Source organism: Coregonus clupeaformis, chromosome 37 (genome assembly GCF_020615455.1).
Source record: "Coregonus clupeaformis isolate EN_2021a chromosome 37, ASM2061545v1, whole genome shotgun sequence".
NCBI lineage: Eukaryota > Metazoa > Chordata > Actinopteri > Salmoniformes > Salmonidae > Coregonus > Coregonus clupeaformis.
This window is the reverse complement of record NC_059228.1, coordinates 22,161,966-22,178,516: the sequence shown is the minus strand read 5'-3', so window position 1 is coordinate 22,178,516 and position 16,551 is coordinate 22,161,966. Positions and strand designations below refer to the sequence as shown.

Here is a 16,551-nt window from a genome sequence, read left to right as displayed (position 1 = left end):
TTTCTATCCCTCTCTGGGTTTGAACCAGGGACCCTCTACACATATCGACAACATTCACCATCGACACACCATACAAAATCCGCTATCCTTGCAAAGCAACTACTTCCAGTTCATAGAGCAAGTGACGTCACCTAATGAAAACCGCACTAGCTCTCACCGCTAACAGGCTAGCCATTTCCTGCCGATAATATTCAACCCCCTATGAAAAAATACGCGATCCTTGTACACCTAACGTAACCCATAATGTCCCTTACAGCGCTCTCACGTTTCAGCAAGCCCCAATGGTTAACACCTGCAGACAAAAATGGAAATTCTTCCATTTTTACTAGCAGACCTAATAAAACACACTTTCAAACAGCGTTCTGCATTTACCGCTATCATAGGGTTTAGAAACGACCTTAACAACATTAACCATCCTAAATTGCCATAGTAACGTCATGTTTGGTTCAGTTTATCTATTACGATCTAAGACATTCACTTCTCCATGCGTCGTAAACTATATCCTATTTCTCTTGTAATCAACTAAAATCATAGCCACGCAATGAAACCATCACTCCGCCATTATCAGAATGAATGAGATCTAGTCAACTATCCTTTCTAAGTAAGCTACAAGTAACACCAAACACTTGCTGTAGTTTACCATCATATATTGAAATCATCCATTTATCACGATCCAATTTATTTATAGACATATTCCACCATTCTCACTCGTTTAATCTAGCAAAACCTTATTCAATGGCCAAAAAATTACTACCACGCACTCTTCTCTCCATACCCGTTAACATTTTTACATTTTAGTCATTTAGCTGACGCTCCTATCCCGAGCGACCCACAATTAGTGAACTCATACATTTTTTAAATAGTTATACTATCCCCCCTTGGGAATCGAACACACAATCCTGTAGATGCAAGCACCATTCTCCACCAAACGAGCTACAAGAGTCCTGCTATTTAAACCACCCACGCTTCAAATCATACATTCAACATCACCAAACCAAATACTCTGTCGTACCCATTCAATCAACACATCAGCAGTGGAATTTACACTCATAAATGCAGATTGTTACTCCATGCCATTGAAATGATAAATAAATTCCACAAATAGTGCCCTTACAATGATTTCTCATCTTACCCTCTGATATAAAATGAAGTTCCATCACTTTACTACGTTAGCTCTACCATGATAATTAGTTCAATGGAAACCCTCTATTGGCTTTGTACTATATTATACATTACGTCTAAAACAACATTACTTATGGTCAGTTTATTCCACTATCACATTATCCAAATACGGTACAAACTTAGAAAACCCATATTAATTACTTTTCTACCACGACGTACGTCTACGTTCGGATGAGCAAGTTTAATACAAACATGACACTCTAATTATGATTTTGTCATTACTATTTCCACATCTTCACAACTCCATATAGAACGTTAACTTATAGATACTCATATCAAATAATCCTTTAGTTAGTTTAACAATCCTCATTCAACCCAAATAGCCTCTCCTTCATTGTCTCAGCGGAACCAAAAACACAGACTGTAATTTCCATGGACACTGCCGTTCCTGTCCCAGAAAACACAGACTGTAATTTCCATGGACACTGCCGTTCCTGTCTCAGAAAAGACTTTCCACTACTCTCTAAAATAACATCAAGCTCTATTTACCCCTTTTAAGTACTCTCCTGAGGATATTCATTATCACCTCTATGCTTACCTATCACTATTATTATTTCATGCAATGTTAGTAACATTCAATGTTAGTAATTAAACACTGATTCAATATGTTACTTGTCATTGGCTCCCTCTCCTAGCCATTTTGAGTAATTCATTTGTCTAATTATCTTCTTATTTAATGATGTTTTTACCACATCACAAAGGTCCGTAACCTATTTCTCTCTTTACCTATTTACTCCTATGATGATACAACACATCAGTCTCTCTTTACCAATTTATGCTAATTACTGTTAACACACCTTGTTTTAAATCATAGCATCATGTCATTGTGCAATTTAATATTCCTCCTTACATCCCTTTACATAATTCAACACCACTCATCGTCCCCCTTTAAAATATAGAATTTTAAAGTTCGTTACAGTTCAGCTTTACCACAGATAAGCAGATTTTGACATAATTCAAAAAATGAAAGTCTGCTTACCTGTTAGTTGAGCTGTGAACTGCATCCTGTTCGTTTAGACGCCAATCTGTTATGAGTTTCTCAGGTATCAAAGATTCAAGGATGCAAGGATATACTTAGACATTCTGTGGAGATTTCATACCAAGTATTTATTGAATCACGAGCTCGTGGGTTCATCTAACCAACAGACATAGCTTTGCCCTTCGTCAGTTGAACTCTTGAACAAAGGAAACACTCTACCTTATATACCCTTCTATTACCATCTTCCTGACATACATCTGGCAAGTCTCCATGGGCACTCCCTGTCTTTGATGTTCATCACTCTTTACCCCAAGTCAGTACCCTAAACATCACTCATGCTATCCTAAACATCACTAATCTACCTTGACATAATGGAATGTAGACTTCATAGCCCCAAACCACTCATCTCTTAACTCTTCCTCTGTCCTCACAATACTATGACATGACATCATTACAATGACCCAACACACCTTCAGGCTGTGTAAGGGCTATTTTACCAAGAAGGAGAGTGATGGAGTGCTGCATCAGATGACCTGGCCTCCACAATCCCCCGACCTCAACCCAATTGAGATGGTTTGGGATGAGTCGGACCGCAGAGTGACGGAAAAGCAGCCAACAAGTGCTCAGCATATGTAGGAACTCTTTCAAGACTGTTGGAAAAGCATTCCAGGTGAAGCTGGTTGAGAGTATGCCAAGAGTGTGCAATGCTGTCATCAAGGCAAAGGGTGGCTATTTGAAGAATCTCTTTTTTGGTTACTACATGATTCCATATGTGTTATTTTATAGTTGTGATGTCTTCACTATTATTCTACAATGTAGAAAATAGTTAAAATAAAGAAAAAAAACTTGTATGTCAGGTCCTCCAACCAGGGGGAGAAGCAGAATCAATAGACTAATCTGTCTGCTAGTTTTATAGCAAAAAAAAAATGGTTTATGTGTGTTTATAATCACAACATCCTCTCAATATAGGCCAGTCATATTCAGGACTTGCGCTAGACCAAACCCGGCCCTGATTATGAGGCTAATAATACGTTGGATTTATCTAGTACCTATGTTCCCAAAACTGAGGACGTCAAGGTTTGTCTCGCTTTTGGTAATTCATCATGAATCCTTTCTAATACTACTGAAACCTGTACTGTAATGATTCCCAGTGCTACTGTACTTACCCTGGACCTGTGGTTGTGTGTTGTGTGCAGTCCCCTGCTAAAGCTGTGTACAATGCTCGCCACTGGAACCAGCCTGAGCCTGAGGAGATTCCCCCGCCACTCCTAGCCCGCGCACACACTGCTCCGGTGAGAACTACTCTAGGACACTGCCAGGGCTCTGCCTTACACTGGTCATACACACAAATGCACGCACACACACCATGTATTGAATTTGCGATCTCTAGTAAGAAGATAACAATGCGTTGTCCTAGAATAATGCATTGACCCAATAGCAGCCTCACCTACTTGAGATTTCAGAGTAGGAAATCTAAATCAATATTAGCTGTATTCTGCTTAGTCAAGACTTTGAAAATGTCCCAATAGGAGACAATTTAGATTGTCCAAGGGCACCTGGAACTAGTTGTTTGTCTCTAACTTTGCTTTTTGATTTATTCCCCTCTCCAGGCCAGCATATCGAGCGGAAGCAGCAAGGACACCAACTCCCACAAAGACGACGGTCTGTTCAAAGCTCCTCCCCCACCACCCAAAGTCATCAAGTCTGTGACCATCCCCACTCAGCCTTACCAGGACATCGTCACAGCTCTCAAATGCAGGAAGGAACACAAGGAGGTGAGCCGGTCATGCTGGCTGATGCGTCACGCCCTCAAGACAGTCGGCATGATCTTTGCACTGTTAACATCCCCCGACCGCTTATCTGCCATTTTTACAATTTGTGTTTGCGTGTTTAGACTGTTGATGTCCATTTAGAGCGCAGTGTAAAGCTTGTCTTTGTTAATTTTAAAACATAGTATGGGCAGGTGGGTGCCTGAGGAGCATGGTGTTTCATTAAGGCCTAGCCACAGCTAGCAGATTTGCCGCCTTCCTCTTGACCAGACAGTTGGCTGCACATTCCCCCTTACCAAGAGGGACTGAACCGAATCTATCTCGTTGGGCAGTGTCTTCGCCTTAGATAACCTCTGGTGCGCGTGCACACACACACAGTTATTGATAAGGGGGTATTATCCCAGTCAGCTAATGGAACTAATCGAGTGGCACCGCTTTGCAAGATGTGACTTTTCTTTCTTTCTCTGGACAGACACACATGCACACAGAGACACTTGCATTAGATAACAATTTTAAATATTACGGTTATTTTGCTCAATGTTCAGTGCCATTTGCTAGTGTAAATGTCACTCATCGTCTCATCTCTCCCCCTTGCAGCTGTACACGGTTGTGCATAATGTGAAGCACTTCAACGATGTGGTAGAGTTTGGTGAAAACCAGGAGTTCACTGATGACTTTGAGTACCTGGAGACAGGCCTTAAGAGCAGCCAGCCGCTCAACACACGATGCCTTAGGTAAGACAACCCCACGCAACATTGTCCACCATGGGGAAAAGAGCTCGCCTAATTTAACATAAGTTTCCAGCTATATATATGCTCAAGCCAAGAGGACAACATGGACCGATTTTAGAGTCTTTCATTATTTTTTACTCGTCCACTCAATCCTCTGTGCTCTTCTCCTCTGAACTTCTTCAAACACTCTCCCCCTCTTGCTCTCTCTCTCTCTCGCTCTCTCAAGTATAATCAGTTTAGCCGCAAGGTGTGCAATGCCCAGTTTCCGGATGCACCTACGGGCCAGAGGGAAGGTGGCTCAGGTCTTCAAGATGTTGAATGATGCCCCGCAGCATCCGGTAGGACTCTGTTCAAGTCTACAACCACAACTGACCCAAACTAACAACAGTAACTGACCCAAACTAACAACGGTAACTGACCCAAACTAACAACGGTAACTGACCCAAACTAACAACGATAACAAAACCAGTGGGTTTCAATAAACCTACCTCAGCTTACTTGTGTCGATTACCTGCTATTTGTCCTGTAGATACTTCACATTTTGCTATTGAACCTGAATTTGAGTAAACAAGGACAATATTTAAGGTCTTCCCCTGCCACCAGATGCTTTTGAATTGATTTTTGCCCCTCCCCGCTCTCCCTTCACTCATCTCCAGAACCTGGCCCTGTGTACGGCCTCTCTGATGTACATCCTAAGCAGAGACAGGTTGAACATGGACCTGGACCGGGCCAGTCTGGAGCTGATGATCAGACTGTTGGAGCTGGAGCACGACCACTCAGGCCACCACCAGGACCAGCTCACTGCCAAGGAGATGACCAAGGTCAAGGAGAAGATCCGCAAGCTGTGTGAGACGGTCCACAACAAGCACCTGGACCTGGAGAACATCACGGTACGCCGGGACAATTAGAATACTGATGTTTATATTGATGATGGTGGGTTGGAGTTCTATAGCACTTTATCTTGTTTGTTTTGCAGTCGTGTCACTTGGCCATGGAGACCCTGTTGTCTCTGACCTCGAAGAGGGCCGGTGACTGGTTCAAAGAGGAGCTGCGCTTACTGGGAGGCCTGGACCACATTGTAGATAAAGGTTGGTGTGTGCGCATGTTGCAAAGGTTTTGTCTTAAGGTTATTCTTTTGTTAGGGGTGCCAGGGTAGGTTGTGCCTACCAGATAAATGTTCGATTTCTCCTTTTTAGTTTGTGAGTTGGTCTCATCAAGCAGTCAAGTCTACACCAATACAAAGGACTGGTGTATTGGGAAATACACTTTTCATAAACCCTTAAACATTGAAATAAATAACTGCAAAAATTTGAATATTTTGAGTTTGTTGTATTATTCAACATAAATTATCACTCAAATAATAAAGGTCACAACAAATTCATAATATGTTCACTTAGGAAAGTCCTGTGTAAGTTGCATCTTATCTAGGTCATCTCACTTTGTTAGCACGTAGTAATTGGCATATATGTGAATTATTGTGTCTCCTGCAGTAAAAGAATGTGTCCAGAACCTGAGCCAAGAGGATGACAAGGAGAAGCTGGTGTCGTCGCTATGGGGGGCAGAGAGGTGTCTAAGAGTACTGGACAGCGTAAGTACAACATCAAGGAGTGTTGGCAGGCTCAGATGGCAGCCTCATCTGACCAGCTTTGATTTGACTATTTAAAAGGCATTTCAATATCAGTGTAGTGTGTCTTTCTGTCCTTCCATTGCAGGTGACTGTCCAAAACCCAGAGAACCAGGGCTACCTGATCGCCTACAAGGACTCTCAGCTCATCGTGTCCTCTGCCAGGTGAGAGAGACTGAAATGCATGCTAATCTTTTGACAACCTCTTTAGATGGTGAAAGAGCCCTGATCTTTCCCTCCACCTCTACTCCCTCTGCCCAGTCCCCACCTCTAGTATACTAGTATAGAGTCATGTCCTGCAAAGGGCTCAGGGATAAATCTCTGTGCTGTCACTTCTCCTGGAACTCAACGAGGCTCGCTCGCTCCGTCTCTCTCTTTCGCTCACTCCGTCTCGCTCGCTCCGTCTCTCTCTTGTTCGCTCGCCATCTCTCTCGCTCGCCATATCTCGCTCTCTTGCTTCATCTCGCTCTCTTGCTTCATCTCGCTCTCTTGCTTCATCTCTCGCTCTCAGAGGTTTGCGGTACTGTGAGGACATGATTCAGCGCTACAGCCGGGAGGTGAACAGCTCTCTGTGTTCGTCAGGCACGGCGCTGCCCCACTGCAGCTTCAGCAACGTGGGCAAGGCTGTTGAGGACTGCATGAGGGCCGTCATAGGGGTGTTGCTCAACCTCACCCATGACAATGGTAATATCCCTGCATCAACACGACTTCTACATTGAGCAACATTGTAACTAGCGCAATGCGTTCCCTAGCTAGTGCCTTGTTTCGCTGCTCTTCCTTGTCTCTTTGACTGCATCACAGCTGTGCTAGAGTCCTCATAACACACACCACAGCTGACTGCAGGGTGGAGGGAGAGTGTTAACTCTGGACTGTACTGTGGTTTTTAGAGTGGGGAAGTACTAAGACTGGAGAGCAAGACCAGCTCATCATCACAGCTCTCAACTGTGTCCTACGGGTCCCACGCTACATACCTCAGGAACAACGCTTTGACATCAGAGTCCTGGTGAGAGCACCTGTGTGTGTGTTGTAGGCATGCATGTAAATTACACAAGTCCAATTAACTGTATGATCTTTGAAACATTTGGGTCCTTTGTACCCACTTCGTTTGAAATGCCACTTAATGAATGCCTAGGTAATTATTAAAACTGAAGCTTCAATGTAGTAATTGCAGGTTGTTTGTACTCACACTTCATTAAGATCCATGATAAAACATTTCATGTCCTTGAGAGCCTTTCTAACATCTCTCCTCTCTCCTCCTGTGTGTGTGCTGGTACAGGGCTTGGGGCTGCTGATTAACCTGGTGGAGTACAGTGCCAGAAACCGCCACTGTCTGGTGGACATGGAGTTCAACACAACCAGCCCTGAAGGCAGCCAGGGAGAGGCAGGGGGATTAGAGACCCAGACCCCTGAAGGCAGCCAGGGAGAGGCAGGGGGAGAAGAGACCCAGACCCCTGAAGGCAGCCAGGGTGGGGCAGGGGGATTAGAGACCCAGACCCCTGAAGGCAGCCAGGGTGGGGCAGGGGGATTAGAGACCCAGACCCCTGAAGGCAGCCAGGGTGGGGCAGGGGGATTAGAGACCCAGACCCCTGAAGGCAGCCAGGGTGGGGCAGGGGGATTAGAGACCCAGACCCCTGAAGGCAGCCAGGGAGAGGCAGGGGGAGAAGAGACCCAGACCCCTGAAGGCAGCCAGGGAGAGGGAGGGGGAGAAGAGACCCAGACCCCTGAAGGCAGCCAGGGTGGGGCAGGGGGAGAAGAGACCCAGACCCCTGAAGGCAGCCAGGGAGAGGCAGGCGGATTAGAGACCCAGACCCCTGAAGGCAGCCAAGGAGAGGCAGGGGGATTAGAGACCCAGACCCCTGAAGGCAGCCAGGGAGAGGGAGGGGGAGAAGAGACCCAGACCCCTGAAGGCAGCCAGGGAGAGGCAGGCGGATTAGAGACCCAGACCCCTGAAGGCAGCCAGGGTGGGGCAGGGGGAGAAGAGACCCAGACCCCTAAACAAGTCCTAGCCTCCACAGTTCCAGCTATAGCAGCCCCTACAGAGGGTATGGCTGAGGAGAAGACCAAGGGCTCCTCTTCAAGTGCCCTGGCTGCTCTGGTGCAGGTAATAGTTCTGTTGTAGCTATATCACCACTTCAGAATAATTTTGATGGGAATTTGTAGTAAGAATATAGGAAAACACAGGTTATTGAGTTACTCTTGTTAATCTGTCTGCGTCTTCCACAGTACATAGTGTGGCCCCCGGCTGTTTTTTTTTGTTTTTTTTTGCCGAAGAAGCTCTATTGTGTTGGTCTCTGGTACAGTCTAATGTCTTGATTCCATCTGAAATACACAGCGAAATAATCTACTTTACCTCCCAGATTGGAACATTTTGTCGAAAGGCATTACTTTTCACAATTTAGATGACTGGAAATGTATGAATTCAGTGTGTGGTTAGTTATTTTGGATATCGTCTAGGCCTGTATGATCAGGACTATTTAGTAAGGTAAGATAACATTATACCTTTTTTTTTTTTTTTTACATTTAACCCGTCTTCTCTTGATTAGTCTTATTCACAGTTTTACTGCAAGATATGAATTGCCACAATGTTCTTCAAATTGTTTTTTATTTAAACAGAAAAATAGATTAATAGCCCACATTGTCTTGAAAAATAAATAAATGGCTAAATATATATTTTTAAAGGGTTATCAGTTTTAAGTGTTAAATCGTTCTGATTTTACATAGCCTAAATTCATATTTTTTTTTTTTGCCTGATCCCGTTTTTGTTCTTTCTCAAATTCAGTTTTCTCAGTTTTGTTTTTCCAGTTTCCCGTTTTTCTAGATTTTGTCAGGTTTTTGCTCTCAAATCACTTTTAATAGAAAAACAACAAAATGTGATGTTATAAGTCCACAACAATGCTTAAGCCACATCATGAGACTACTTTTGAGGTCTGGGAAAAATCTGAGATGTAGATTTTTGGGTGTGGTGGTTAACCTTTTATTCAAGTGGCTCCTAGCAAGAGGCTGTTGTTTATCTGTATTTTTGTAGCGCACGTGATAGTTTGCAAAACAAATACCCACTGGATTGATGAAAATAATCATATCATTCTGCCAGATAAGCATAGGCTACTTTGTAGTTAACATTTAATTGAGAAAGTTTTTGAAATGAAAAAACCTGAATGTGCCAGAACCATAATTAGGCTGTCGTGGATTTCAAGTAATTGTTACCCCTGACGTGCAGATTCACGTGCATTATGCTCTCTTCCTCCGTGTAAAGTTTTTGACTGCAACCAACCACAAGCGCACATTTACATTTTAGTCATTTAGCAGACGCTCTTATCCAGAGAGACTTGCAGTTTTAGTGAGTGCATACATTTTTCATACTGGCCCCCCGTGGGAATCGAACCCACAACCCTGGTGTTGCAAGTGCCATGCTCTACCAACTGAGCTAGAGGAGGCACACATTGCACATGGAGGCAGACTGCGTTTCCCTGTCATCGCTTGCTTTGTGACTGACAGGAGCCTATCCTATCAATAGATTGCTAGAAAGATGCATATTGTTCATCCTAGTTAATATGAAGTAGAAAAAGTAGCCTGCTGAAAATGAGTCTGTAACCTGATGATTAGCTGACGGCCGGAGTTTGACACTCTTTTCCTCCATCCGCAGTTCTTCCTGGAGCGGGAGCGAGCAGCCATATTGGCCGAGGCGCAGACTGATGACCTCATCAGCGAGGCGCCCAAGCCCCAGGACCAGAGCGGGGAGTGGCAGGAGACGTCGGGCGAGATCCAGTGGGTTGCTGCGGAAACCAACAACGACGAGAATGACAAGGAAAAGGACACAAAGAAAGAGGAGGAAGATGAGGAGCTAGATCTCAACAAAGGTGAAGATGTGTGTCTGTATAAAATCCTTTTTTGTAACAGTTTCCAATAGTATCACTGCTCCATGTTGAGTGTTCTCTCTCTCCTCTCTGTGGTGGTATAGCTCTGCAGCATGCTGGGAAGCACATGGAGGACAGCATCGTGGCTTCCTACACAGCTCTGCTCCTGGGTTGTCTGTGTCAGGGCAGTCAGGTAAGCTTCCAGAAAACTAGCGACAACTCTGTTCCTCAACCCTCGCACTGGGGGTGCAGGCTTTTGTTCCGTCCCATTACTAACACCTGTTTCAACTAATCAATAAAGGGCTTGATTGATGAGTGTGCAGTATTGAAGTGGAAATTACAAACTTCTGAAGCCTTTTTAAACCTCAAATACACTACAAGTTTTAAATGTCCTGCATTGCAGGAAAGTTCTCCTGCAACAGGGTGATCAAATGTAGATCCTACGTCTGTATAGGCTACTGCAAACCAGTGCCATTATTCTGTCTTGGTAGATCTCTTAGGGTGGCATTTTCCTTAACACTATTAGCAAAAACCTCTATCTGTGCAGTGCTGGTATTTTCCCCTTGCAAAATATCAGGAAGTAAAGTTGAATCTTGCCAAAGGCTATGGCAATATTATAATATACACACACACTACCAGTCAAAAGTTTGGACACACCTACTCATTCAAGGGTTTTTCTTAATTTTTACTATTTTTTACATTGTAGAATAATAGTGAAGACATCAAAACTATCAAATAAGGCCAAATTACAGATGAAGCCAAGAGTGTGCAAAGCTGTCATCAAGGCCAAGGGTGGCTACTTTGAAGAATCTGATTTGTTTGACACTTTTTTTGGTTACTACATGATTCCATATGTTATTCTGTAGTTTTGATGTCTTCACTATTATTCTACAATGTAGAAAATAGTAAAAAAATTAAGAAAAACCCTAGAATGAGTAGGTGTCCAAACGTTTGACTGGTACTGTGTGTGTGTATGCATGTATACATATACAGTGGGGAGAACAAGTATTTGATACACTGCCTATTTTGCAGGTTTTCCTACTTACAAAGCATGTAGAGGTCTGTAATTTTTATCATAGGTACACTTCAACTGTGAGAGACGGAATCTAAAACAAAAATCCAGAAAATCTGGATGATATGATTTTTAAGTAATTAATTTGCATTTTATTGCATGACATAAGTATTTGATCACCTACCAACCAGTAAGAATTCCGGCTCTCACAGACCTGTTAGTTTTTCTTTAAGAAGCCCTCCTGTTCTCCACTCATTACCTGTATTAACTGCACCTGTTTGAACTCGTTACCTGTATAAAAGACACCTGTCCACACACTCAATTAAACAGACTCCAACCTCTCCACAATGGCCAAGACCAGAGAGCTGTGTAAGGACATCAGGGATAAAATTGTAGACCTGCACAAGGCTGGGATGGGCTACAGGACAATAGGCAAGCAGCTTGGTGAGAAGGCAACAACTGTTGGCGCAATTATTAGAAAATGGAAGAAGTTCAAGATGACGGTCAATCAGCCTCGGTCTGGGGCTCCATGCAAGATCTCACCTTGTGGGGCATCAATGATCATGAGGAAGGTGAGGGATCAGCCCAGAACTACACGGCAGGACCTGGTCAATGACCTGAAGAGAGCTGGGACCACAGTCTCAAAGAAAACCATTAGTAACACACTACGCCATCATGGATGGATTAAAATCCTGCAGCGCACGCAAGGTCCCCCTGCTCAAGCCAGCGCATGTCCAGGCCCGTCTGAAGTTTGCCAATGACCATCTGGATGATCCAGAGGAGGAATGGGAGAAGGTCATGTGGTCTGATGAGACACAAATGTAGCTTTTTGGTCTAAACTCCACTCGCCGTGTTTGGAGGAAGAGAACACCATCCCAACCCTGAAGCATGGAGGTGGAAACATCATTCTTTGGGGATGCTTTTTTGCAAAGGGGACAGGACGACTGCACCGTATTGAGGGGAGGATGGATGGGGCCATGTATCGCGAGATCTTGGTCAACAACCTCCTTCCCTCAGTAAGAGCATTGAAGATGGGTCGTGGCTGGGTCTTCCAGCATGACAACGACCCGAAACACACAGCCAGGGCAACTAAGGAGTGGCTCCGTAAGAAGCATCTCAAGGTCCTGGAGCGGCCTAGCCAGTCTCCAGACCTGAACCCAATAGAAAATCTTTGGAGGGAGCTGAAAGTCCGTATTGCCCAGCGACAGCCCCGAAACCTGAAGGATCTGGAAAAGGTCTGTATGGAGGAGTGGACCAAAATCCCTGCTGCAGTGTGTGCAAACCTGGTCAAGACCTACAGGAAACGTATGATCTCTGTAATTGCAAACAAAGGTTTCTGTACCAAATATTAAGTTCTGCTTTTCTGATGTATCAAATACTTATGTCATGCAATAAAATGCTAATTAATTACTTAAAAATCATACAATGTGATTTTCTGGATTTTTGTTTTAGATTCCGTCTCTCACAGTTGAAGTGTACCTATGATAAAAATTACAGACCTACATGCTTTGTAAGTAGGAAAACCTGCAAAATCGTCAGTGTATCAAATACTTGTTCTCCCCACTGTATATGTGTGTGTAAAGTTATTAACAAGTAAGTGAAAAGTAAAGGCAACTGCAGTGCTGTACTTTTTTCATTGTGAATAAAAGAGAACCCGACCGTGGTCTAGCGGTCTAAGCCACTGCCTCCAGAACTCCTATACCGCTGCAGCATGCGTTCGAATCGGGACCACTTATTCAGCAACTCTCTCTCGTTCCCCTTTACCCCTGTCCTAGCTAATAAACAAATAACAATATGAGAGGAAACAGAGAAAAGATGACCTGATCACTGATTCAAGTTCAGTTGCTTAATTGATTTGCATAATGCTGCATCAGAATTCATTGAGAGCTTGAGTCTGTCAAAGTAGGCTATTAAACTGAACATGACACAATACAATTGCAGAATACATAAAAGCACAAAGGCTATTTTAGATAAATATCAAGAATAGGTAACATAAAAGCCTAGTTCGAAGCTTAAGAGTATCGTTGTAGCCCGTCGATTTAAATGGAAATACGTGTTAAAGCTAGTAGCCTTCTCCTGTAAAAAAAAAACCTCATGACAGTCATTTTCTGCTCCACCTACATCGGTGCAGAGTTGACCAAGATCTGTGCAGACGCACAGAAAGGTGAGCTGAAAATACCTTGTCATTGCTCAGGTTTTTTAGCTGGTTGCGAAAGGAAAACGCTGCCCTTAGTAATGTGTATTTGCTTCATTCTCTCTCATCAGGTTAATGTGACTACTGTGCGGGAAAACCTTCCCAAGGGAGATTTCTCCATCATGACGGAAATGCTTAAGAAGTTCCTGAATTTCATGAACCTTACTGTAAGTAGGCAACGTCTTTTGATAATGACCTAGCATCTCTTTTTCTCCCTTTACTTAAAAAATACTAGACACACGAACACAATAAAAGCTAACTTGCTTTCTCCCCGGTCTCTTTTTCAACAGTGTGCATTTGGCACCACAGGACATAAGTCCATCTCTCGTGTCATAGACTACCTGGACCACTGTTAGTGAACCCCTCTTTGCACTCTGACTGCACATAAGGGGACATCTTTCCAGATATGGCAACCCCATGAGGGTCCTTCCAGATCTGGCATCCCCAGCAGGACGGGCTGTACAGAAAATCCACCAGAGATAATCGGTGTTCCAACAGTGTCGACCAGCATTGCTTAAACATGCATCCTCATTCTGAAGAACAAGACACACACACACACACACATACAATGGCCTGTGATGGTTGTAGAAAAGGGAAGGTCAATGTTGAAAGCCCTCTCTAAATTTTAGCTCTGATGTCCATTATTTGCATAAGCTCGTGATCAAGTTGAGATCTTCTGGATTTTTTCTTCAGTGCATCATGCTTGTTTAAGTTCTTCTCACAAGGTCATGTAATGTAACATAATTCTAAAATAAGAAATCAGTAGGTCTGGATGACTGTTCATTTATTTAAAGTTTTGTTTTTAAATAATGGCACTTTAATGCTTTTTTGAATTGTTTTACCCATTGCCCTTTCCAATTTGACTTCACAGTAAAGAAAGAGTTTTGTGTTTTGTTTTAAATTTGCAATTCGGTCGTTTTTAATGATTGTGGGTATGTATTTATTTTAACATTTTATCCAGATCTGATGCTGTGTGAGATGCTTCAAGTCTCTACATTTCTTTACCTTTTAGATGTTCCACTTAACACATCACTTAATAACTGCTGTATGTACGGTTTTCATTAGACTCACAGAAACCCTGGTAAACCGGACTGACATTAATAATAACCAAACCTCAGCCAACTGGCATAATCCTCATTGAAAGTTATTGTTCCTTGCCTATAACATTGTTCTGTGGGCATCAGTGGTGGCTAGTGCCACTTTAAATGAGGACGTGCTCATAGTAATGGCTGGAACGGCAACATGTTTGATTCCATTCACTTCATCCATTACTATGAGCCGTTCTCCCCTCACCAGCCTCCTCTGGTGGGCATTGTATCTTACCACTTCAAGTAGCGCTGATCCAGAACCAACCCCAAGCCTAGGGTTCACCACCTGGTCCTGGACAGCTGCAGGGTGTGCAGGTTCCATCCATGCACACCTAGTACCCTGCGTTGGTGACTCCTGTCCTAACCCCAACCCCCTAGGCACACCAGGTCTGTGGGCACTGGATAGTAAAATGGTGACATTTCTACCTAGCCTATCAGAGGAAAAAGTGAAGTTACTACCATATTGCTTATACCTATAGTTTCCTCTGGACAGGGCTATAGCGTTTCTTTACTGCCCCTTGTCTTAAGTCGTCATGTTGGACACGACTTTCCTATTCTGAGCGGTGAACCAGAACCCCTAAACATCCTTTCAGCTACACTATAACTAGTCCTTTGCTCCAATAAGATACTTATTGAATGACAGCCATACAGATAGCCATTTCTTTTAATTTCCCTCTGATTTGTAGAGCTGCAATTGAACAGGCATGTTTCCTGCATGTTGAGTTGCAAATCTAGGATTTATTCATTATGACGATTCTGTTGCAAAACGTTTTTGCAACAGAAACCGTTTACTCCAAAAGGAAAATGATTTGCAAAGAAAACAAGGGTTTCTATTGGTCAAATTCAGGTAGGTCCATTTCGTTCCGTTTTTCTGTTTGCTTCCGTTTGGTTGTTAAATGGTTTCTGTAATTACTACAACCCTGGTCATTAAAGGAATTTCAGAATGTAAATAACACCTGTAAATAGTGGTTAATGGATGTTAGAATGCTAGACTACTTTTCTGAAGCTGATATTTTTATTTTATACAATATTTCTGAGTTGTCATTTGAAGTAAAAACAAAGAAAAATATTTAAAAAGCCAGCGGCGGGACAAAGTTTGTACCGGTTTCGAAGACATTGTCTTTGATTACATGTAAATAATTGTAACTCAAATAAAAAGTTGCTACTTTCTGTACACCACTGTATCTTTCTCATGTCTGGTATTGTTTGAGAAATACTTGTGTATTCATTCTGCTATTAACATACTGACTGGCTTAGCCTCAGGAGGCAAACACTTTATACGTAGTAGAACTTGCTATTGGTATTTGTGTAAAGAACAGACTGTATTCTATGTTGTTTATCCCCTATGAGGCCATGAGTGTGTGATGCTTCTCGCTCACTCTCTCTCCCCCCCCCCTCCCCCTTTCTTTCTTTGTTCATTCACCCTGACAGACTCAGACGGAGTGTTGTTGCACAATATAAACAAGCATTTTATACTTAAAGCACCACATATTGACAATTAGCAGACCGCTGTTCTTGCTTGACTTGCAGCTGTTTAATAGAGACGTGTTAATACCCCAGCCTCTTAAACCAACAAAACACTAAAAGAAGCCTTCGAGGACTTGTTTGAATATCTGCCAACTTGACAGTTATGACAGCGGTGTCTATCTGGGAGACCTACAGTACACATGATTATGTCTGAACCTGACAAGAAATGGCAGCATAAGCTGTGAAAATGTATGGTCGCAGTGCAATGTCAAGATGGACAGTATGTCTATGGAAGGGATTGACAGGAGTTCCAAGTGTTCTTTCTTTTCATAGCTCATTATGAATATGTTTGAATTCCATGAGAGTAAGGTCTACTCTGAATTCAGAAGCGACGGCTGCAGGTTACTTTCTTAATTAAGTGGATAAATATACATTTGAATGGAGTAAAGGGGGGGATGTATTTCCCAGAGGCTAATTGGATTGTAAAGTCCCACAATGAGCATGGAGATCCTGCTGGGAGAAGGAAGGGAAGGATGGAGCGAATAAAGGAACATCATCCTCTTCCCTCTCCGGTCGTTCTACCTTACTGTAATTCTCTCTGTAATTTCTCTATACTATGGATCTGTCGCTCCCATTCTGCCTGTCTTTCTC

At 43.1% G+C, this 16,551-nt stretch overlaps 1 protein-coding gene across 2 annotated transcripts in view; it reads left to right on the top strand.

The window, feature by feature from the left end:
* Window positions 1-15,607, top strand: part of LOC121553782 (wings apart-like protein homolog) — a 38,860-nt gene extending 23,253 nt beyond the window's left edge. For both annotated transcript variants that reach the window (XM_041867172.1, XM_041867173.1), the window contains 15 exons: window positions 3,358-3,453; window positions 3,772-3,936; window positions 4,528-4,664; window positions 4,888-4,999; window positions 5,318-5,551; window positions 5,638-5,749; window positions 6,152-6,249; window positions 6,374-6,450; window positions 6,797-6,969; window positions 7,173-7,288; window positions 7,562-8,386; window positions 9,929-10,142; window positions 10,244-10,332; window positions 13,417-13,512; window positions 13,636-15,607. In XM_041867172.1, coding sequence (XP_041723106.1) covers window positions 3,358-3,453; window positions 3,772-3,936; window positions 4,528-4,664; window positions 4,888-4,999; window positions 5,318-5,551; window positions 5,638-5,749; window positions 6,152-6,249; window positions 6,374-6,450; window positions 6,797-6,969; window positions 7,173-7,288; window positions 7,562-8,386; window positions 9,929-10,142; window positions 10,244-10,332; window positions 13,417-13,512; window positions 13,636-13,701 — 2,610 coding nt within the window. In that variant the 3' untranslated portion in view covers window positions 13,702-15,607. The remainder of the gene's footprint in view (window positions 1-3,357; window positions 3,454-3,771; window positions 3,937-4,527; window positions 4,665-4,887; window positions 5,000-5,317; window positions 5,552-5,637; window positions 5,750-6,151; window positions 6,250-6,373; window positions 6,451-6,796; window positions 6,970-7,172; window positions 7,289-7,561; window positions 8,387-9,928; window positions 10,143-10,243; window positions 10,333-13,416; window positions 13,513-13,635) is intronic.
* The last annotated feature ends 944 nt before the right edge of the window (window positions 15,608-16,551 follow it).